The 25490-nt window shown below is 40.1% G+C and overlaps 1 protein-coding gene across 4 annotated transcripts in view; it reads right to left on the bottom strand.

Moving 5' to 3' along the window:
- LOC126342701 (citramalyl-CoA lyase, mitochondrial-like) overlaps nt 1-25490 on the bottom strand; it is a 178632-nt gene that overhangs the window by 14496 nt on the left and 138646 nt on the right. For 3 of the 4 annotated variants that reach the window (XM_050001878.1, XM_050001879.1, XM_050001880.1), the window contains exon 7: nt 16088-16266. In XM_050001878.1, the coding sequence (XP_049857835.1) occupies nt 16088-16266 (179 nt within the window). Of the gene's footprint in view, nt 1-13013; nt 15087-15173; nt 16267-25490 lie in introns of those variants that run through there. The other variant, XR_007565155.1, reaches the window with a different exon arrangement.

Raw genomic sequence — 25490 nt, 5'->3', positions numbered from 1 at the left:
GATGACAGTTAGAAAAGTTGAGGGGCATGAAAGGGAAGCAGTGGTTGGGAATGGAGTGAGATAGGGTTGTAGCCTCTCCCCGATGTTATTCAATCTGTATATTGAGCAAGCAGTAAAGGAAACAAAAGAAAAATTTGGAGTAGGAATTAAAATACACGGAGAAGAAATAAAAACTTTCAGGTTTCCGATGACATTGTAATTCTGTCTGAGACAGGAGGATATAACAAAAGCAAAATGAGGATAATGAAATGTAGTCAAATTAAATTGGGTGATGCTGAGGGAATTAGATTAGCAAATGAGATGCTTAAAGTAGTACATTAGTTTTGCTATTTGGGGAGCAAAATAACTGATGATGGTCGAAGTAGAGAGGATATAAAATGTGGACTGGCAATGGCAAGGAAAGCGTTTCTGAAGAGGAGAAAGTTGTTAAAATCGAGTATAGATTTAAAGTGTCAGGAAGTCATTTCTGAAAGTATTTGTATGGAGTGTAGCCATGTATGGAAGTGAAACATGGACGATAAATAGGTTAGACAAGAAGAGAATAGAAGCTTTCGAAATGTGGTGCTACAGAAGAATGCTGAAGAGTAGATGGGTATGTCACATAACTAATGAGGAGGTGCTGAATAGAACTGGGTAAAAGAGAAATTTGTGGCACAACTTGACTAGAAGAAGGGATCGGTTGGTAGGACATGTTATGAGGCATCAAGGGATCACCAATTTTGTACTGGAGGGTAAAACTCGTAGAGGGAGACCAAGAGATGAATACACTAAGCAGATTCAGAAGGAAGTAGGTTTCGGTAGGTACTGGGAGATGAAGCAGCTTGCACAGGATAGAGTAGCATGGAGAGCTGCATCAAATCAGTCTGTGGACTGAAGACCACAACAGCATCTCTTCTGTTGCCCAAGGATTTCTACTAGTCCTCAACTTTTTACCTACTTAATCCTCTACTGCCTTCACTATTTCATCTCTCAAAGCTACCCATTCTTCTTCTATTTCCAACTTATTACAAGTGGTCGTCATACCATTTGGCTATCCATGCACGACTCACGTCAAGACGCAAACTTCCATATGTCGCCACCCATACATCAATGATCTGTACGGGAATACTCATAATGGAGGTGCGAGTACAGATGGTAGACATATGGCTGACGACATATGGAAGTTTGGGTCTGGTCATGAGTCTTGGACGGATAGCCAAATGGTAAGGTGACCACTCATGATAAGCGGGAAATCCGTGTTCGAGTCCTGGTCCGGCACAAATTTTCATTCTACAGCCGATGTTAGACATAATTTGCAATTGCAAATTCATCTGATGTGTAGCAAGAGATGGTGGAGATGTGAAATTAGACATGTGTATTGCTGCTGGTGAAAGTATGTGCCAGCTGCACACTTTGAAATAATCCACATTATTCGCTACTCCTTACGGCGCCAGAACATAAGCACCACTATAAGGAGTGCATAGCTAAATATACACAATCAAAGTGAACCATTAAAAGGAATATATTACCTGACTAATGTTAAGAGCATAAGAAAGGATGTGTCAGGAGGAAAGGTACATGCATTGAGGGATGATAGTGATTCTGAAGAAAAAACTTCATATGGACATATGCCCTGTTCGAAATAATTTCTGAGATAAAAGACCTTTACTGTATACGGTTATTTATTTTCTGTATTATTCAGACATTGTCATTGTTTACAAATTACCACATTAGCATAGAGGAATTGAGATGAATGATTTGATACAGGACTCTAGTGGTCTATCAAGTCTGGAAATTACTGCGAACTGGGCTACAGAAACTATGTAAGTTGTAGCACCTGTGCATCATATGAAATTTTAATTATTCTCACCATCTCTTTGCACGAATTATTAACCCTGATGAAACAGATGAATAGGTCCTTTTATGTAGGAAGTTTAATGTAGTTTAATTTTCTATTGGAAGAGATTCTTGTCTGTTTGGAAAATTTAGAGAGCTCTGGAAATTATATATAGTGCCTTTCTGAGCACTACATAACCACAGGGTTAGGTAAGTTACATGTAAAAGATTACACTCTAGCAAATTAATCAAGCAGAATTAATACGGGAAAAGGAGTTGTTATCTGTATGAAGACAGAACACAAGTTAAAAAACATTTTGTAGTGATCAGCACATAGAGATGTGTACGTGAGAAGTTATATGGAAAAGTAGTTCATTTTGAATAGTTTTGAGGAATCTGGATTCCTTGCTACATTATCTGCCAGACAGCAGCAAGCAGTTGATAGTTTGTGGTGACTTCAGTATACATTTTCTACAGGATTCTGATAGAAAAAATAATCTGCGACCTTATTTGGCTCCTATAATTTGGTCACAGTAATTAACTTTCTAATGCAGGTGGATAATGACAGTAGGACACTAATTGATAATGTTTTATTTGGTGAATCTCATAGCAAGAAATCTCATAGTAAGAAATTCTCTCTCTGATAATGATGCACTCTTAGCTGGAATTAATAAGACAGTGGTTTACAGTACCGATACTCTGTAGTGGAAATCAGTCAGAATAATTAATTACTCTATTAAGAATGTTTTTAAGGACAGGTTACAAGATATGATGGGTGAAATTTATAGAGAACCAAATGCCAACATTAAATTTTATCTCTTCCATGATGTATTTCTATCATTACTTGAAAATAGTGTCCTGCATAAGCTAATCAGAAAGGACAATTGACAGTTATGTAAAAACCCATGGATCACTACAGCATTTACAGTATCTTCTGAAAGGTAACAACAAGTAGAGATCCTGCATTAGTTGCACATTACAAAAACTGCTTATAATTACTAAGAAAGATTATTAAAAATCAAGGTACATGCACATAATGTTATAAATCCATAATTTCGGCAATAGACTTAGTAAAACAAGACACAGGACAACCAGCCACAGAAGAGGATAACATCACTGCTGAACAGGACGGAAGGGTTATATAATGATGAGTCATAGGTTGAAAATATATTTAACAATCATTTCTTAAATATGGCAGAAAGTGCAGGGACAAACTCTCATAAAATTCAGTCACATAAATGTATCACCAAGTTCTCATAGTGAAATTAGGAAAATTATATAGCCCCTCAAAAATTGTAGCTGATGTGCATTTGATGATGTTTCCAATAGAGCACTAAATATTTGTTCCCACATAACAACCTCAGACATTGGAAATACATAATGCATCACAAACTCAAGGAAAAAAGACTGAAATATGCGATAATTACATCCCTTTTTACGAAAGATAAGACAGATGTCAATGACTTGCAACCTGTTTCACTGCTGATATCGCTTACCAAAATTTTTGTGAAGATGGCAAGATCTAGAAAAGTATCTTACTTTAGCAACTATAATACCCTCAGCAAATCATAGCCTGGGTTTCAGAAGAATTGATCTACTGAGGTCTGAGAAGGCTTCACAGGCAGATGCTACCCTCAGACCTAGTCTGCAAATAGATCCCCCATTCCATTTCCTCTCACTCTCCCAATCCTCCCACCACCCACAAAACCAGTCACAAAGGAGTGCCCCCCCCCCCCCTTGTCACCAATACCATCCTGGACTGAAACAACTGAACCACATCCTTCGCCAGAGTTTTTGATTACCTATCGTCATGCTCTGAAATACGTCCTATCTGAGATGGTTCCCACCCCTCCTAAAGTGGTGCTCCATTGGCTACCCAACCTCCACCACATCCTAGTCCAACCCTATGCCACTTGCAATCCCAACCATTTGGCACAAGGATCTATCCCTGTGGAAGATTCACCCACACAGCACTTCCTATTCCAGCCCTATCACAGTTTTATCCCACCCCGTCACGGGCCAGGCCACCTGTGAAAGCAGCCATGCCATTTACCATCTCTGCTGTAATAATGGCACAGCTTTACCACCAACTAGCTGTCCATCAGAATGAATGGCTACCACCAAACTATGGCCACGAGTAGACTACCCTGTGGCACAACATGTAGTTGAATACAACATGCTTCATCTCAAAGGCTGCTTCATTACCTGAGCCATGTGGATCCTCTCTCCACCATCACCTTTTCTGAACTGCATAGGTGGAAGTTATCCTTACAACACATTCTCCTCTCCCATAATTATCCCAGCATCAACCTACAGTAACATACTGTCCCATAGCCCGAAGGCTTATGTGTAAATGTCTTTCAACTGTCCCTGTCTACAACTTCATGTGTCACATTTATGGCAAGTATCAATCTTTTCCTACATTGTTGATATACTGACAGTTGTCTTAAATAAAATGCATCTTGCACTGTAATGTTTGGTATCCATTTAAAATGGGAAGACAAAAAAAGAATATGGTCTTCTAATTTCTCTACTACTGAATTCTCATGTTGAAGGGTGCTGCTCTCCTATTTATGAAGAAGCAGCATCATTTAATCAAGAAGACTCCAGTTGAACATGTAATATGTCACACATGCAACTAGCACCTACTTGCAGTCTTCAGTCACGCAAATTTCATGCGTGCTTGTGAACACTACTGGTAATGCCATCTAGAGGTGTGAGTAGAAAGTATTAAGTGATGTACAGCATCTTCATCAGTGCTGCTATCTAAGCTTTATTTTCAAAGAAGCATGCCTCTTTACATTTAAAAGGGCGTGAGTCACTGAATGGGGCTTCTAAAAAATAACATTGTTTTTCAGAATCCTACAGGTCGTGCCCTGACTGACAGACTAATACTGCCTTAATGCCAGTATGTGCAGTTACATAAGTAGGATCAGAAGCAATAGGTAAGTAAAAATCACCAAACCCTTCTCTCTATTAATCAATGATGACTTTTTAAAAATATATGGTTCATATATAATCTTCCATAAAACACATTCTAGCTGTGAGCATTGAGTTAGAATTTTTTTCTGTGAATAGGAGACTACTTAACCACCTGTAAGACAAAACCCTTTATGTGACTTTGTAAGTTTTTCTGGCATAATCATTGTTGATAGTCTCCTTGGCTTTGCTGCCAGGTCCTAAAATTAAAACAGAGCGAGGTGGCGCATTGGTTAGCACACTGGACTTGCATTCGGGAGGACAATGGTTCAATCCCGTCTCCGGCCATCCTGATTTAGGTTTTCTGTGATTTCCTTAAATCGTTTCAGGCAAATGCCGAGATGGTTCCTTTGAAAGGGCACGGCCGATTTCCTTCCCAATCCTTCCCTAACCTGAGCTTGCGCTCCGTCTCTAATGACCTCGTTGTCGACGGGACGTTAAACACTAACCACCACCACCACCACCACCACCACCTAAAATTAATATGAAACAATATTTTGGCAATCCACCTGTCCACCTTCTTCAGGAGAATGCTGCTGCTGCTAGGTCCTGCTCATAACTTATGCCAAGGCTGCAAATCGTCATCCTATATAGACCTCTGTATCATACATGGTGCATGCACTGCCCACCAGTGTTGCTGACCTCTAAGACCAGACTGGTAGCGCAGCCCTTAGGAGAACAGCATCCTGCTAAGGAGAAAACCCTTCTCTCTATTAATCAAATTGTCCGCTAATCAAATTCCAGTTGCCTCTTTATAAACACTGTTCCAAAAATAGTAAGTACTGGCAATTATCACAGTTTCGTCAAATTTCATCCTGTGTCCCTCACTTAAGCAAAATCCTGCTACTGACAATTTTTCAGGTTGCTTTAACCCCACGTGACAGTAATGTTCCACTTACCTGTCCTGAACTGTGGCCAATGTACAAAATTTTATATGAGCCAGGCTTCCTAAGTCCCAAATTATATCTGACTGAATTGAGTAGTGCCATAATCTTGAAAAATGAGTGGGACACACACTTAATGTTAAAATTCCTTAAAATTCTTCCAGTCTTACATGTTATGTTGCCAGCAAAAGCAATAAAGGCCAAAGATCTATGAGTCTCTTCTTGCACAACTGGGAATGGTCCAAACTCCATAACCCAGAGTTCTAGGAACTCCATGCCCATTCTTATCATGCAGATAGTAATTGGCATGTGTCAGCTTTCAGTGAAAACTATGTCCCAGAGTACTATCATGTACCTGGTGAAATATTTAACATTGTTCTTAGGCTGTGTATTAGGAGATGTGAAACATCAGTTCTCTTAATTCCACGGATCTTATTTGATGGTGGAAATCTTTGAGGCTGGGTCCTTCAGATTTACTAGTAACTTTTAATGTAGTGTCTGTATTACATGTGTCCCTCTGGAAGAGTCTTTGAGTTTGATTAATGAAATACTGGATGAAAAGTTGTTGTCATGTACTGACATCCACATATTTTTTGTTTAATGGCAACATTTTTTAATAGAATGACGGACTTCGAGAACTGGGAACAATGACTTCAGATTTGCAATGTATGTGGTTCTGCAGGTCAGTGACGTTGCCTTTTATGTCTGGCCTTGTGGACGTGATGTTCTCATCAGATTTTTGGACTTCAACTGTCTTCATCCCAGCATTAAATTTACGACGGTGTTCAAAAGTAATGGGACATCACGACTAACAGAACAAGTGATGATGCTCTTGGACATAGTATTCACTGAAATCTAACACACAACAATCACTATCTGCATGCTAGGTGTTGCTATCCACGGTACCACGGCAATGGCATTTTTAGCTCTCTGGTATGCAGAGCACTTGCCACTTCTGATATCTAAAATTTTGTATCAATCTGGGAAAGTTTACATCAGCCATTGGATTCGCACAGTTCAGGACAGGTGAGTGGAACCTTGTTTAAATGAAGAACACAGGATTAAATTTGACTAGACTGTGATACATGCCAGTACTTCTGATTTTTGGATCAGTGCTTACAAAGAGGCAATTGAAATTAGGTTGGCAGACAATCTGATTAATAGAGACAAGGGTTTTGCTCTTAGCAGGACATAGACCCTTCTACTTTCCTAAGTGTGGACAGTCAAGCTGTTCGAAAATAGTCTTTGAATGCAATATAACCTTGCCACTGGTGTTCTACAGCAGGGACCTGGATTGAGACCTCTACTGTTGTCAGGATGATGGAGCAGGCCATTTGGTGTGCTGGGCACAAATAATACAACATTAGTGAGACAAAAATTTATTTCATTAATGTTTACAATCGTGTTAGCACCCAAGTGCTCGGTGATACAGTGCAGGCATCTGAACTTGCTGACACTGTCCCAGCAAACTACAATGGATAGTGCCCGCACCGTCTGGCTCATATACTCTTGGTGTAAAGCAAGCAGCAGGTGTTGTGGGGAAAGAGTGTAGCCTGTATGACAGATATGACTGACCTGGTAATTGCCAGGGTAGTCTTGGTGACACTGAATGGGTTGCTCAGATAATCTATTGGCAGCTCTGCATGCTGTGGGGATGATCCACGGCACAGCCCTCCTACCAAGGAGTACTGGGAATGTCAGTGACTTCTGTACCAGTCAGCGGCAGCAGCAGTTACTACACCTCTGGAATACACCATTATGTTGTCAGTGTGCCAGCACAATCAGTTCAGCTAAGCAAGCTGTAGATGCAAGTGTCCAGGTCTTCTCGTCAGCAGTTGCGAGGTCAGCAGCTCACACAGACCAAGTATGGTAGGCCATTCAGGTACCAGTCTTGGGAGCAGAAGTAATTTTTTGGTAGCAGTGCATCACAGATTCATAGCTGGTGTACAGAATTGTAAAGATTCAGACAAAGGCTCAGAAGCCTGATTATTTATCACTACTAGTTGAAGGCACCCTCCATGAACCATGGACCTTGCCGTTGGTGGGGAGGCTTGCATCCCTCAGCGATACAGATAGCCGTACCGTAGGTGCAACCGCAATGGAGGGGTATCTGTTAAGAGGCCAGACAAACGTGTGGTTCCTGAAGAGGGGCAGCAGCCTTTTCAGTAGTTGCAGGGGCAACAGTCTGGATGATTGACTGATCTGGCCTTGTAACAATAACCAAAACAGCCTTGCTGTGCTGGTACTGCGAACGGCTGAAAGCAAGGGGAAACTACAGCCGTAATTTTTCCCGAGGGCATGCAGTTTTACTGTATGATTAAATGATGATGGCATCCTCTTGGGTAAAATATTCCGGAGGTAAAATAGTCCCACATTCGGATCTCCGGGCGGGGACTACTCAAGAGGATGTCGTTATCAGGAGAAATAAAACTGGTGTTCTATGGGTCGGAGCGTGGAATGTCAGATCCCTTAATCGGGCAGGTAGGTTAGAAAATTTAAAAAGGGAAATGGATAGGTTAAAGTTAGATATAGTGGGAATTAGTGAAGTTCGGTGGCACGAGGAACAAGACTTCTGGTCAGGTGACTACAGGGTAATGCAGGAGTAGGATTAATAATGAATAGGAAAATAGGAATGCGCGTAAGCTACTACAAACAACATAGTGAACGCATTATTGTGGCCCAAGATAGATACGAAGCCCACACCTACTACAGTAGTACAAGTTTACATGCCAACTAGCTCTGCAGATGACGAAGAAATTGAAGAAATGTGTGATCAAATAAAAGAAATTATTCAGATAGTGAAGGGTGACAAAAATTTAATAGTCATGGGTGACTGGAATTCGGTAGTAGGAAAAGGGAGAGAAGGAAATATAGTGGGTGAATATGGATTGGGGCTAAGAAATGAAAGAGGAAGCCGCCTGGTAGAATTTTGCACAGAGGTAACACTTGGTTCAAGAATCATAAAAGAAGGCTGTATACATGGAAGAAGCCTGGAGATACTGACAGGTTTCAGATAGATTATATAATGGTACAACAGAGATACAGGAACCAGGTTTTAAATTGTAAGACATTTCCAGGGGCAGATGTGGACTCTGACCATAATCTGTTGCTTATGAGCTGTAGATTAAAACTGAAGAAACTGCAAAAAGGTGGGAATTTAAGGAGATGGGACCTGGATAAACTAAAAGAACCAGAGGTTGTATGGAGTTTCAAGGAGAGCATAAGGGAGCAATTGACAGGAATGGGGGAAAGAAATACAATAGAAGAAGAATGGGTAGCTTTGAGGGATGAAGTAGTGAAGGCAGCAGAGGATCAAGTAGGTAAAAAGACAAGGGCTAGTAGAAATCCTAGGGTAACAGAAGAAATATTGAATTTAATTAATGAAAGGAGAAAATATAAAAATGCAGTAAATGAAGCAGGCAAAAAGGAATACAAACGTCTCAAAAATGAAATCGACAGGAAGTGCAAAATGGCTAAGCAGGGATGGCTAGAGGACAAATGTAAGGATGTAGAGGCTTATCTCACTATGGGTAAGATAGATGCTGCCTACAGGAAAATTAAAGAGACGTTTGGAGAAAAGAGGACCACTTGTATGAATATTAAGAGCTCAGATGGAAACCCAGTTCTAGCCAAAGAAGGGAAAGCAGAAAGGTGGAAGGAGTATATAGAGGGTCTATACAAGGGCGATGTACTTAAGGACAATATTATGGAAATGGAAGAGGATGTAGATGAAGATGAAATGGGAGATACGATACTGCGTGAAGAGTTTGACAGAGCACTGAAAGACCTGAGTCGAAACAAGGCCCCTGGAGTAGACAACATTCCATTGGAACTACTGACGGCCTTGGGAGAGCCAGTCCTGACAAAACTCTACCATCTGGTGAGCAAGATGCATGAGACAGGCGAAATACCCTCAGACTTCAAGAAGAATATAATAATTCCAATCCCAAAGAAAGCATGTGTTGACAGATGTGAAAATTACCGAACCATCAGTTTAATAAGTCACAGCTGCAAAATACTAACGCGAGTTCTTTTCAGATAAATGGAAAAACTAGTAGAAGCTGACGTCGAGGAAGATCAGTTTGGCTTCCGTAGAAATGTTGGAACACGTGAGGCAATACTGACCCTATGACTTATCTTAGAAGCTAGATTAAGGAAGGGCAAACCTACGTTTCTAACATTTGTAGACTTAGAGAAAGCTTTTGACAATGTTGACTGGAATACTCTCTTTCAAATGGACAGTGTCTTGAAAGGAGGATATAAGATGAACATCAACAAAAGCAAAACAAGGGTAATGGAATGTAGTCAAATTGAGTCGGGTGATGCTGAGGGAATTAGATTAGGAAGTGAGACACTTAAAGTAGTAAAGGAGTTTTGCTATTTGGGGAACAAAATAACTGATGATGGTCAAAGTAGAGAGGATATAAAATGTAGACTGTCAATGGCAAGGAGAGCGTTTCTGAAGATTTAAGTGTCAGGAAGTCATTTCTGAAAGTATTTGTATGGAGTGTAGCCATGTATGGAAGTGAATCATGGATGATAAATAGTTTGGACAAGAAGAGAATAGAAGCTTTCGAAATGTGGTGCTACAGAAGAATGCTGAAGATTAGATGGGTAGATCACATAACTAATGAGGAAGTATTGAATCGGATTGGGGAGAAGAGAAGTTTGTGGCACAACTTGACCAGAAGAAGGGATCGGTTGGTAGGACATGTTCTGAGGCATCAAGGGATCACCAATTTAGTATTGGAGGGCAGCGTGGAGGGTAAAAATCATAGAGGGAGACCAAGAGATGACTACACTAAGCACATTCAGAAGGATGTAGGTTGCAGTAGGTACTGGGAGATGAAAAAGCTTGCACAGGATAGAGTAGTATGGAGAGCTGCATCAAACCAGTTTCAGGACTGAAGACCACAACAACAACAACAGTTGAAGGCAGTGATGTTATACTGGGCTGGAAATGATTGTTCTGATAATAGATCGATCTATTTCCAGCCATATTCGATCTATTATCAGAACACTGACCACAACATTGCTGTAAAACAATTTTATGCTGTTAAATACATCTATGATAGCATTATTAACTGCATTATGTCTTTTTCTACAAATTAAAAAAAATTGGAAACCTTTCATGAATTTCCCATTTATTTTCATCTTTGTTACAAAATAATAATAATAATAATAATAATTTAAAATCAGAATACTCTGTTTACTCGTGGACCCATCTGAAGTAGCATCATAAATAAATGAAAAAAAGCTTCCTGCTCTTCTTCTAAGATTTTCTTTAACTTATTATCCTCACACAAAGTTAAAAGCTCGTTCTGTGCTTTTCAAGATAAGTACTGTGCTGTCTTTAGCTCTTTCTGCACTCCCCAAGACAAGTACTGTGCTATCTTTTCATGTTTCTCTTGACAGCTCTTAACACAATCTGTATATTGTCTTAAAAGTGGGTCGTTTTTAGCCAACAAATCAATTTGTCCCATGAAGTTGTAATTATCTGGCTCTCCTTACTGACTGAATTCCCCTAAAACACAAATTCCGTAAGGATAAAAAGATAGGAACATCTAAAATACTTTTTAATAGCTCATGTAAAAAGTCTGTTTCTTTCAGCAATAGTTTCTGGAATGTGTAATTCACACTGGTACCTATTAGGCTTTGTTCATGATGTCTCCATGCTAAACAATTATTTTTATGCAACAAGCTATTCTCATGATCAGTAAGAAAAAAATCTTGTTGAAACGGTCAATGCTAGTTGAACAACTATGGACAACTGTGAATCTTCTATTCTTGCATCTCATGAACTTAGCCACTATGTCACTGAAGCTCACTGTAGAAGCAAGATTATGCTGTATTGATAATAGTGCTAGATGATGTAAGTTTTTCTTGGCCTAAAGTTGTTCTTAAATGATTTTTGATTAATGATAATTTACTAAATCCTCTTCATCTGTCTCTGGTAGGGCAGTGAAAATTCTGAGTGCAATTCTAAGTTCAGAAAACACAGATTACAACCTCAGCTTATAACTTTTATGTAGAAACATGGAAGCACTTGGTTTTCTGTTGCATTTGTTCAAATCAGGAAAAGTTGATATACTCACTGGTTTAAACATTTGTATTTTCTGATAAGATTATCAGTCAGATTATAAGGATAAGTTCGAATTAATTTCCTAATCATAACAGAATAATCCAAAGTTGCATTTGTTCTCAGAATGGCTTGAAAAGTAGCACAAATATTTCTCATTTCTTCATACCAAGACTCCATCTGTGGAACAATCTTGTCTACAATTGCATCAGAAACCTCTCTCTGAAATTTTGTTCTTCAGTTTCATCTGAAAGTGTCTCATGTGCTCCTCTACTAGCCCAGTCAGATTCATCAGAGAAAATCTTCCTTTTCCTTCCTCTCTTTTTAAAAAAAAAATCCTCAAGTCCAGTTTCAGTAAAATTTTTTTTAGCTCTGCTTAAGAATTCAGCCCAGAGAGCTCTTACTGCCTTATCTGTGGCAACAGTAATAGCTTTAATATTTTTCATTCCAGTATCAAGGGAAATACCTTTGGTCTGTAGAATCAAATTTCCTACATTTATATGGTCTAAAATATCCCTCCAAACATTGAAGAGAATCAGTGTTTCAAGTCTGGAGAAATAACTGATCGGCCTGTTTAGTTCTGGTATCCCAACATGAGACAAACTGCATTGAACTTGTGTATTTTAAAGCTTCAATTACTTCTGGTATTTTTTCTGCTATAGGCTTCCCTGCTTCTATCCTTGTGCCCCATTCTATTTCAGACAGAATGAAGAGATCGACCATTATGTGTTCTAATAACCTTTCCCATCTCTGTGGGCTTGCAGTGAAGAAATTGTGCAGCTGGTTCAAACAGCTAAAGAATCTACCTACAACTTCATTACTTCTTTAAACCCTTTAGTGCTCAATGTCGGAAACTCACATCATACCAGTGCTGTGCTAATAACTGGAAGTTAACTGTTTTTGGTCACCAGTGCCAGTTGATGCTGATTCTTCATGAAGCTACTAATGCCTCTGAGAAGTGCTGCATCCTCAAGTGTGTTTTGGGTATCCCTAGGGCACCGTGATTTTTTTTATTTTTATCTTTCATCTATAAATTTATTCCACCATTAAGATGCTAAGGAGAAAATTTTGCCAGTGAATAAATGTGTCTAATTTTTGGTGCACATCCTTTAATTTTTCCAGCCATATTCAATCTATTATCAGAACACTGACCACAACAGTGCTGTAAAACAATTTTATACTGTTATATACATCTATGATAGCATTATTAACTGCATTATGTCTTTTTCTACAAATTAAAAAAAATTGGAAACTTTTCATGAATTTCCCTTTTATTTTCGTCTTTGTTACAAAATAATAATAATAATAATAATTTAAAATTGGAATAGTCTGTTTACTCATGGACACATCTGAAGTAGCATCATAAATAAATGAAGAAAAAAAGAGCTTCCTGCTTTTCTTCTAAGATTTTCTTTAACTTATTATCTTCACACAAAGTTAAAAGCTCATTCCGTGCTTTACAAGATAAGTACTGTGCTATCTTTAGCTCCACCCCCACCCAGTTGCCAATCCCATCATGCACTGGTGCCACTGCTCGGGACCAAAAATCGGGTCCTTATATATTATCAAAATAGTAGGCTCTGAAACTACACAGTGTTTGATGTTTAATTTACAGAAATCACAATTAAAACTTAACTCATTAAACTAACTGAACACATTGAAAAATTGCGTCTTTTTAACTATTTCTTATACTACAAGGGTTAGGTCAAATTATTTATCATGGAATTAATAAATATAGTTACGCAAACAATATTTTTGATGAAACTGGAAATTATACTCACGTATGCAGAGTTAATCAGTTTAACAATTTAAAGGCACTTCTAAAGCTGCTATCATGATAAAATTCACACACAACATAGATTAAAGTGTGTAGAGCAATAAATTAATATTTTTGAAAAATCACTTTTTTTGACCAAAATTCATTACATCCCCCCCTTGAACTCTTCCATGAATTAAATGCCTTTAAAATCTGCAGCCATGCTGCTCTGGGATGTGATATTTACATTCCATCAGCTCAGATAAAGTTTCAACAGCAAGCAAGTTTTCTGCAAAGTTTTTGGAAATATACAGTGTTGGGAGCATGGTATCATCACACAGGTCTTGAGTCACTCATTTTATGCCACTCAAGGTTCCCTGAGCTTCATCGGCATCAGCGGAACCACCTGTAGTGCTTTTACATCAGTGATTCTGCAGCAGAATGTTTGTCCACAGATCCAACTTGGCTTGAGCTGTCACCATGGTGGTAGATGTCATTGAACAGCATCAGACACCATGAAGAGGGTAGGGACACAATATGCCATTTAAGCTGTCATGGTAGCAGGTCTGCGTGTCATGGTAGCAGGTCTGCAGAGCTATGTTTTCAATGCATATGTGGTGTCAAGCTAAATGAAAAGTCAAGGTGAAGTTTTATAACCTTTACTTGGAAAAAGTTGCAAAAAGTGCTCAAAATTATACCCTTCTGCTTGGATGCATACCATTCAATGATGCTGGAATGAATGTTGCACTCTTTCAAACACTCCTGGCAAAATGGAAATTGCATCAGAGAATGCCATAATGCATGCTGTCAGCTGTTCATCAGTCTCAATGGGCGTTTCATAGACAACTGATTTCAGGTGGCCCCAGAAGAAAAAATCAATGAGTGTCAAGTCTGGGGAATATGCAGGCCATGCCACCAGCCCACCACACCCTATCCAGTTTTCACCAAAGGTCTCATCCAAAAGCATTCACACTGTATGTGTGAAGTGCACAGGTGCACCAATGTTTTGGTACCATATTTGCTGTCACACATTGAGTGGACCATGTTCCCATAACCCTGGCAGTTTCTCATGAAAAAATTACGTACCTATTTGTGTTCAGTCACCAGGGGAACATGTATGGACTGACCAGATTACTGCCTACCAAGCTGGCTCAGATTTTGACAGCAAAGCAATCTTGGTGAGCACAAAAAAAAGTGGCATGTGGTTTCCCTGTGCCCACAAGTGTTGAATGCGGCTGTTGAACATACCCTCTCATGTAAACGATGACTCATCCATAAAAAGTACACAGTTCATAAATTCCAACTGAATGGCACACCTTTGCAAAACCACTTGCAGAATTTAGTTCAACACGGGAAATTGTCTGGATTAAGGGTGTGAAACTTCTGAAGGCAGTTGAGGTGCAAATCATCTTTATGCCACACATGCCTACTGTGGAATGGCTTATGCCCATTCCCCGTCCTACACGCCATGAGCTTCTTGCGAGTCTGTTTTCCAGCAGTGCTAATGTCTCCTCTTCAAGCCTTGGTCTATGTACTATGTGTGTTGACGACCATGTTTGTCAGGCCTGTACACCTGTAACACAAAATGAATACACCAGGTTTTGAAGCAGGCTTTAAATGCATAAGTGTCATTACGAGAACATAACAGTGGAAGACATACCTCAATTGAACTTGTTTCTCCTGTGGATGGCAGTGATATGGCGCTCAATGATTCAGAAACTGCCAAATGTACAAATGCTGGGCAGCATGAGAGTTTTCCATTTGTTGCCCCATAAACACAGTGAATATCTGCCCTTTCCTCCCAAGAATAATGCTCCATTTCTTCTCTGATCCAGACAGTAACCAACCCAAGAGTGTCCTCATTTGATGACAAAATGATGCAGTGTGCACAGGCGCTGCCTCCTATGCAACACCTATCAAACAGGCATTTTCAAAGCCAAAAGCAATGTGTTCACATCACAGTAAGAAGCAGATAACTCATAGTGCTGTACTGCCTGGAAAGCTGCAACAATGTCAACTACAGCATTTGCAAATAAAGGTCATGGAACTTCAACATGTCTCTTTTACCTTGATGTCACAAATACATTGAAATCATTGCCCTGCAGATCTGCTACCATGATGGCTCAGATTGCATTGTTCAAAGATGCTAGTGCCTTACGCTAAGGGATGCAGACATGGGCTGCTATGTGAAATACGCTTCTTACGACCCACTCCACCAGCCCTTTCATTTTCTACATTCCTTTCAAATACACCCTGTATATTCACACTCTTCTGGAAATGGCAGAATGACTTATTACTGCTGCATTTACTGGCTGTCTCACTTACACAAAAACTTTTTTAATGAAAGTACACTGCCATTACAGTGTGGCATCAGGTTCAAAAACCAGACCTTATATAAAAACAGAGTTACGTATGACTCTGCAGTTTGTGATGGTAAACTGAAGAAGAGTAGATAATGTAAAGAGGAGGAACATATATTGGTATTAAAGCAAACTGAAAAAAATCAGAGCAGAATATATAGACTACTTTTACTGCATAAATATTCCCTGTTGTTGTTTAACTAAAGTTTCTTACTTTCCCTTTGAGCTGATGTTCATTGAAGGCTGCAATAAGATCGGTTGCCCACTGTACTTTTTCTGGTGTGGGTGAAAAGGCATCTTGCACTATACGCACTTGATTGGGATGTATAACCTGCTTTCCTGTGAAACCCATTCTTGCTCCTGCTATAGAATGTTTCTCCAAAGCAGGCAGATCTGGAAAAAGAAAATTGGCAACTTGCTTTACATGTTCAAAATGTAAAATTATACAATTTTCAAAATGAAAAAAAAAAAAACAAAAACAACATAGAATGCTATGACTATCAATGAGTCACAGTTGGAATCAGTCAACTCATACAAATACCTTGGAATGACTATTTGTAGGGATTTGAAATGGAAAGATCAAATAGTCTTAGTCATATGTAAAGTAGGTTGCAGACTGCAATTCATTAGCACAATGCTAGTGAAATGCAATCAGTCTACAAAGGAGACTCCACAACAGGGATATAGAACAGATACAAAGAAGGGCAGCACAAATGATTACAGTTTGTTCAGCCCATGGGAGAGTTGAAATTCATCGCAAAAACCTCCAGCTGCTTTATATTTTGCACACTGCTACTAGATTAGGTCACAGACCATTTTCAGTCTTAGCAGGCATAAATGGCAGTAATATTATACTATGACGTAAACAATTACAAGTTCCTGTTGCAGATGAACCACAGTCAATACAATCATCAACAATATAATACTTGTACAGAGCAGTTGTCACCAGAAGGCTTATTAACACTGAAAGTCAATAACAAACTAAGCTGACTTTCAAAGTGAATAAGTCTCCTGGTGACAACTGATCTGTACAAGTGTTATATTGCTGACAATTTTATTGGCTTAGGCTGGCCTGCAACGGCAACTTGTAATCATTTACATCATGGCAAAACATTCCTGTCCTTTAGGTCTTCTAAGCCAGAAAATGTGGCCAAAACTAGTTGCACTGTGCAAAACAAAAGACAGCTGAAGGTTTTACTATGAATTTCAACCATTATTGAGAAGCTGATTTTTCCCATGTATATGCATACCATAGGAGAGTGTCATGTACTTGCTGAAAGAACTGGCCCGGTAGAGTCTAGATGACAGATACGAATTACCCCATGAAATACTACTTAGAAAGTTTCTAGAACTAACTTTAGGTGATGAACCTAGGAAAATATTGCAACCCCCTACATATCACTCCCATAGGGATCAATAAGATAAGATTACACTAATTATAGCACACACAGAGGCATTTAAGCAATTATTATTCCCATGATCCATACATGAATGGAATGAGAGAAAGTCCTAATAACCGGTGCAACTGGACTTCTCCTCACAAAATGAGCTTTCAGCCAACACACACACACACACACACACACACACACACACACACACACGACCACAGTCTCTGGCAGCTAAAGCCAGGCTACGGGCAGAAGCACATGATGGGAGAGGCAACAGGGTGACGGGAAGGAGAAGGCTGGGGCGGGGAGGGGGAGGGATAGCAGGGTAGGGATGGGGAAAAGTAAAGTGCTGCACAGACAAAGTGGAGAGAGGGTAAGACAGCTAGACAGCTAGACAGCTAGGTGCAGTCATGAAATTAGACAGAGGGCAGGAAAGAGAGAAGTAAAATGACTGGGTGCATTGGTGAAATATAAATAGAGGGCTGTGTAGTGTTGGAACACGAACAGTGAAGGGGCTAGATGGGGAAGTGGGTAAGGACAATGACTTTACAAAGGGTAAGGCCAGGAGGTTTATGGGAATGTATGATATATTTACAGGGAAGATTTCCACCTGCACAATTCAGGAATGCTGGTGTTGGTGGAAAGGATCCAGGTGACACAGGCTGTGAAGCAGTCATTGAAATGAAGGATGTCATGTTTGGCAGCATGCTCAGCAACAGGGAGGTCCAGTTGTTTCTAGGCCATAGTTTGTTGGTGGTCATTCATGTGGATAGACAGCTTGTTAGTTGTCATGCCCACACAGAATGCAGCACAGTGGCTGCACCTTAGCTCGTATATCTTTGACTGGTTTCACAGGTAACTCTGCCTTTGATGGGATAGGTGAGGTATGTGAAAGGACTGGAATAGGTGGTGGTGGGAGGATGTATGGGACAGGTCTTGTGTCTAGGTCTATTACACTGATATGAACCATGAGGCAAGAGATAGGGAGCAGGAGTTGTGTAAGGGTGGATGAGGATATTGTGCATATTCGGTGGATGGCAGAATACCACTGTGGGAGGGGTGGGAAGGATAGTGGGTAGGACATTTCTCATTTCAGGGCACAACAAGAGGTAGTCGAAACACTGTTGGAGAATTTAATTCAGTTGCTCCAGTCCTGGGTGGTGCTGAGTGATGTGGGGGATACTCCTCTGTAGCCAGATTGTGGAACTTTGGGACGTATGGGTGATTGGAAAGATAAGGCATGGGAGGTCTATTTTTGTACAATGTTGGGAGGGTAACTACAGTCTGTAAAGTTCTCAGTGAGATCCACAATATATTTTGAGAGGGAATGCTTGTCACTACAGATGTGATTGCCATGTGTGGCTAGGCCATTTGGAAGGGACCTCTTGTTAGGAAATGGGTGGCAGCTGTCAGAGTGGAGGTATTGCTAGTAGTTGCTATGTTTGATAGGGACAGAGGTACTGATGTAGCCATCTTTGAGGTGTGGGTCAACACTGAGGAAAGTGGCTTGTTAGATTGAGTAGGTCCCACTGATGTGAATGGGGGAGAAGGTATTGAGGTTCTGAAAGAATGTGGATAGTGTCCTCACCCTCAATCCAGATCACAAAGACATCACCAATGACTCTGGACAAGGCGAAGGGTTTGGGATTCCAGGTGTTTAGGAAGAATATGTTCACATAGGATGGTGCCATGCGAGAGCCCAAGGCTATGGAATTTTTTGTTTGTCAGCTACCGTTTGTGTGTTTATTAAATATCACTGTAATTTTGAGTGCTCAAAATGTTGACCTTAGGAATTTGATACTAGAACCTGGTTCAAACTGTATGTTGAATTTCATCTGCAGCAGTCGATGCTGGACTGGTTAGCCCACAACATCCAATAAACTTGTTCTGTGAAACCTGATAAAATGTTTTCTGAGCCATTACAGCACAGCATTTATCATAGAAAATTGGAGAATGAGAAAGGTCAATAGAGTGTTTATCGACTGTGGGAGGAACTATGGAAAGATCCCAGATCTGGTAACAATTCCCCCATAGTACTAGGAAAAGAAAGTTGGCTAAAATCAAATGTAAACAGTTATGAAATTCTAAACTCCTACTGGAATGTATATAAAGGATAAACTTAATGCTGGTGCTGGAAGCTTGTTTACAGCAATAAAAACTATGGTAATATCTAATGATATTAGTATAGATCTAGACTGTGAAATAATTTGAGTGAAGATAGTGTTTAAGGCAGATTGAACATGGTCATCGAATATTTTTATAGACCTTCTGCCTCAACTGCAGTAATGGTAGAACATCTGAGGGGAAACTTGGAGAATGTTTCTTGTAAATATCCCGCTCATGTTACAGTTTAAGGTAGAGATTCCATTCTTACCAACTCATGTGATTAGTATAGGTAGTATGGAAAGAAAATCTAACATTCTAAGTGCCTTATCCAGAAATTACCTTTAGCAGTTAATCAGAGAACTGACTTGTGAATATAAAACTTGCTGATGACAGACAGACACAAACTTTTTGACTCAGTCTGAATAGAGCAGGGAATCGGTAACCATAAGACCATTCCAGCATCACTGAATATGGTTGTAAATAAAAATACAAAGAAGGGAAGTATAGTGTTACATGCCATTTAGGCAAACGATATTTCTCACACCTTATTTACAACAAGGAAAGGTGATAATGACAAAATGGTAAATTAGTATTAGGTAGGGAATATGTCACGAATCACATATTGTACATGGTCATTTTGTTTCAAATTTGTGCAGAGTTGAATGCAGAGGTGTGCGGTTCAACAGTGTCTTGACTGTCAAGGAGCAGACATCCTCTCCAGGAACTAAAAAAAGAAGCTCTAACAGAAATGTCACTTACTCTTTGTCAAGCCTTCGAGGCAGATGTTATACTTAATTTACATTGCGTATGCTCTAATTTACAAAGTAATCTTGATCTGTACACCCAATGAAACAAATACAAGACAGTCAATGATGAAATGTTGATGTCATTTCGTAATTAGAGTGGATATTGTTTTACCTTCCACCAACAACAGCTGGAAAGGAGAAGAGTTGAAATCTTTCCAGAGCTACACACTGTTCTACAGAGATACTACTTTGCATGATTTCTACATAAAGAAGATATTTAATGGTGACAGTAACATTAAAGTTAAATTAACACATACTTCAGCTGACAGATCAAATGTGAGTGTTCTGACTTGGCTTCAAAGACAAGAGCCACTAAAACATTTCAGTAAGAAGATCCTTCCGTTCAGTAAGAGCATTAAGAGACATATTTCAGATTACTTGACAAGTCAACAAGAAAATTTCATATCCAGCACAGACAATGTTAAGCATCAAGGGATAAAGTTCAAGAGCACTGCACAATATGCTTTACAGAGCTTTGTGCTGGGAAACATTGTGAGGGCGAGGGGGGGGGGGGGGAGGGGGGGGACACCCACTGTGGCTTGACAACCATGTTAGAAAGCTGCTACAAAAGCAAAGAGAGCTTCAATGCAAATTTAAATGTAGCCAAAGCCTCTCAGAGGCAGACAAAAACTAAATTATGTCAAAATAATTGGAAAATCCTAAGATGTTTTGATATTATCTTAAATCAGTAATTGGTCAAAGTCATCTGTCTAGACACATTATAACCATAGTGGCATTGAAACAGAGGACAACATAGAAACAGCCAAAATATGAAATGGCTTTTTCAAAAACTGTTTCACAGAGGCAGTTCACACTGCAATTCCTTCTTTAAATCATTGCACAACTGACAGAATGACAGATATCGAAATAAGTGACTGAAATCACTCAAAAGAGGTAAGGCCAAAGGACATGACAGGATACCATTTGATTTTACACAGAGTGCGTGAAAGAACTTGCTCCTCTTGCAGCAGCTGTGTATCACAGGTCTCTTGAGGAGCAAAGCAGTCCTAATGATTGGAGAAAACTGCAGGTCATTGCCTTTTTCAAGAAGGGTCATTAAACAGATGCACAAAACTATAGGCCTGTATCTCTGTTGTCAGTCTGTTACAGACTTTTGAACATTTTTTATGCTCATGTATTATGACACTTCTGTAGACTGAAAATCTCCTCTGTAGGAATTAACTTGTATTCTGAAAATTATAATTTGAAACTCAGCCCACTCTGTTCATCCATAGGACGCAGAAAGCAATAGATACGGGTGTCCGAGTAAATGCCATGTTCCTTGACTTCCAGAAGGTGTTCAATACAGTTCCACACTGCCACCTAAAGAAGAAAATATGGATGTATGGAATAGCAGAACAGCTGTGCAATTGTATTGAAGAGTTTCTAGCAAATAGAACACAGAATGTCATTCTGCACCTAGAGAAGTCTTAAGGTATGAAAGCAACTTCACATGTGCCCCCATGGGATGTTATAGGATCATTATTTTTCACAATATATATAAAGGACCTAATAGATAATGTCAGAAGTTCCATGAGGCTTTTTGCAGATGATGCTGTTGTAGACAGGGAAGTCGCAATGCTAGAAAATTGAAGTGAAATACAGGTAGACTGGCGGAGGATTGACACTTGTTGCAGGGAGTGGAAATCAACCCTCAACATAAACAAATGTAACATATTGTGAGTACAGAATAACACCTTAATGTATTGCTTCCCTAAAATATCAAGGAGTATGCATACGGAGTGATTTCAAGTGGAACAACCACAAAAAATTAATTGCAGATGTGGTAGATGCCAGAACAAAATTCAATGGCAGAATCCTCAGCAAATGTAGCCCATCAACAATGGAAGTAGCACACAAAACATTCATTCAACCAATACTCATATACTGCAACTTCCTGTCAGATTAAAACTGTATGCCGGACCGAGACTTGAACTCACTGCAGAGTGAAAATCTCATTCTGGAATGAGATCTGTACCAGATCTAAAGAAGAGCACCACATTTCATTACAGATTCATTTAGTGCAAAAGTGTCACGGAGATGCTCAGCCAACTCTTGTGGCTGATGCTGCAAGACCGACATTCTGTGACATGGTATGGTCTACTTTTAAATTTGTGAGAGTGTCCATCTGTATAACAGTCAACTAGTATATTGCTTCCTCCTACATATATCTCACAAAAAGACCATGAAGATAAAATCAGAGAGATTCAAGCTCACATGGAGACTTACCAGCTTCCTGCAAACCATATATGACTAGAACAGGAGACGGGGCTTAAGGACACCGGTACACAAAGTACCTTCCCCCATACATTGTAAAGTGGCATGAAAATTACACAAATCAAAAAAAGTTTTGGATCACCTCGGTTCGGAGAGTTCCGGAACCTGTACAGAAAAGTGGAATATTGATTAACATAAACATCACTTCCGCCCTTTTTATTGCCCACAAAAACCTCAGATTGCATGTTGTACCACCTTACAGTGAGACCTTCAGAGGTGGTGGTCCAGATTGCTGTACCTACCGGTACCTCTAATACTCAGTAACATGTCCTCTTGTGTTGGTGCATGCCTTATTCATCATGACATACTATCCACAAATTCACGAAGACACCGTTGGTCCACATTGTCCCACTCCTCAACGGCGATTCGGCGTAGATCCCTCGCAGTGGATGGTGGGTCACATCATCCATAAACATCACTTTTCAATCTATCCCAGGGATGTTCGATAGGGTTTACGTCTAGAGAACATGCTGGCCACTCTAGTCGAGCGATGTTGTTATCCTGAAGGAAGTAATTCACACAATGTGTACAGTGGGAACGCAAATTGACATCCATGAAGCCGAATGCCTCACCAATATGCTGCTGATATGGATGCACTATCGATTAGAGGATAGCATTCACATATCATACAGCCATTATGGCACCTTCCATGACGACCAGCGAGGTACGTTGGCCCTACATGATGCCACCCCAAAACAGCAGGAAACCTCCACCTTGCTGCACTTTCTGGACAGTGTTTCTAAGGCATTCACCCTGACCGGGTTGCCTCCAAACACATCTCCAATGATTGTCTGATTGAAGGCATATGCGACACTCATTGGTAAAGATAACGTGATGCCAATCCTGAGCTGTCCATTCGGCATGTTGTTGGGCCCATCTGTACTGCGCTCCATGGTGTCGTGGTTGCTAAGGTGGACCTCGCCATGGACGTCGGGAGTGAAGTTGCACATCATGCAGCCTATTGCGCACAGATTGAGTCTTAATGCAATGTTCTGTGACTGCACGAAAAGCATTATTCACTATGGTGGCATTGCTGTCAGGGTTCCTCCAAGCCATAATCCATAGGTAGTGGTGCTCCACTGCAGTAGTAGCCCTTGGGTGGCCTGAGTGAGGCACATCATTGACAGTTCTTGTCTCTCTGTGTCTCCTCCATGTCTCAACGACATCACTCGGAGACGCCTGGACACTTCCCTTGCTGAGAGCCCTTCCTGGCACAAAGTAACAATGCGGACACAACTGAACTGTGGTATTGACTGTCTAGCTGCAGTTGAACTACAGACAACATGAGCCATGTATCTCCTACATGGTGGAATGACTGGAACTGATTGGCTGTCAGACCCACTCTGTCTAATAGGCAGTGCCCATGCATGGTTGTTTACATTGTAGGGCGGGTTTAGTGACATCTCTGGGCAGTCAAAGGGACTGTGTCTGTGATACAATATCCACAGGCAACGTCTCTCTTCAGGAGATCTGGGAATCGGGGCGATGAAAAACTTTTTTGATGTGCGTATATATGCAAATGTATTTCAGTATAATGTATGAATTAAAAGTCTACTGATAAGGCTGTATTCAGACAGTACATGGTTATTTTTCCTACTCATCTGTATTAACTTACATTTTTTCTGCATTTTGAGCAAACTGCTATTCATCACACTAAACAGAAATTTTGTCTAAATCATCCCGTATCCTCATACAGTCGCACAATAATGACACTGTCTTGTCATCACAGTTGCAGATTTCTGCCCACCCTATTCATCAGATCATTCATGTACAAGAATGGTCCTATCACACTTCACTGGAGCCCTGAAATACTCTCATCCCTGATGAATAATTGCCATCCAGGGTTATGTACTGGGTGCTATTAGTTAGAAAGTCTGTGAGTCTTACACTAGAGAGCCAAACTAACTGGTACACCTGCCTAATATTGTGTAGGACAGCTTTATTGCTGCCAGTACCTTGTGTCCTATCTTCCAATCTTTCCACAGAAGCTTGCATGCAAAACTTGCAGAGCTAGTACCCCGAGATGAAAGGATATTGCAGAAAAAGGGCTTAGCCACAGTCTGGGGGATGTTTCCAGAGTGAAATTTTCACTCTGCAGCAGAGTATGCACTGATCTGAAACTTCCTGGCAGATTAAAACTGTGTGCCAGATCAAGGCTTGAACTCAGGATCTTTGCCTTTTGCAGGCAAGTGCTCTACAGACTGAGCTACCCAAGCACGACTGACGACCAGTCCTAAGTCCTCGCAGGTTTAACCTTCTAGGAAGTTTTGTATCTGTGCACACTGCACTGCAGAGTGAAAATTTCATTCTGGAAACATCCCACAGGCTGTGGCTAAGCTATGTTTCTCCAATATCCTCCTTCCAGGAGTGCTAGTTCTGCAACTTTCACAGGCGAGCTTCTGTGAAGTTTGGAGGGTAGGAGACAAGATACTGGTGGAAGTAAAGCTGTGAGCATGGGTTGGTATTCATGCTTAGGCAGCTCAGTCAGCAGAGCACTTGCTCACGAAAGGCAAAGGTCCCAAGTTTCACTTTCAGTCTGGCACACAGTTTCAAGCTACCAGGAAGTTTCATATCAGCACTCATTCCACTGCAGATGGAAATTTCATTCAGGAAGCATTTTTCAAAATGCATGGATTGCAAATGTACATCATGAAATGAATAAGCTACAAATTCACATGCAGCTGTTTAATTGTCTTTTATTATTTCAAAATAGACATACACCTTTTGTGCAGGCATACTATATATACTATTACATGTGATTAATATTTGCTCTTTTGTATCTGATGATGACATAAACTGATATTGGTAGTGCTAATAAAAGAGAGCTAAACAATTGCGTATCATGCATTTAATAAAATAACCACTCCAGTCCAGCCATGGGTGTGAGGATTTTTCCATATCTCCTACCCTACTAGTGGGTTCTAGCCTTGTGTGGGTTTGTTAAGTACCTTCGCAGCCTTTGATGTACATATCAAGGTTCCATGCCCCAAGTTTAGATATACTGACATCCATAGAGAAATAAGAAAACAGTTTAGTTTTG

This window comes from Schistocerca gregaria, chromosome 1, assembly GCF_023897955.1.
Source record: "Schistocerca gregaria isolate iqSchGreg1 chromosome 1, iqSchGreg1.2, whole genome shotgun sequence".
In the NCBI taxonomy this organism is placed as follows: Eukaryota; Metazoa; Arthropoda; class Insecta; order Orthoptera; family Acrididae; genus Schistocerca; species Schistocerca gregaria.
This window is presented reverse-complemented; position numbering and strand designations above follow the sequence as displayed.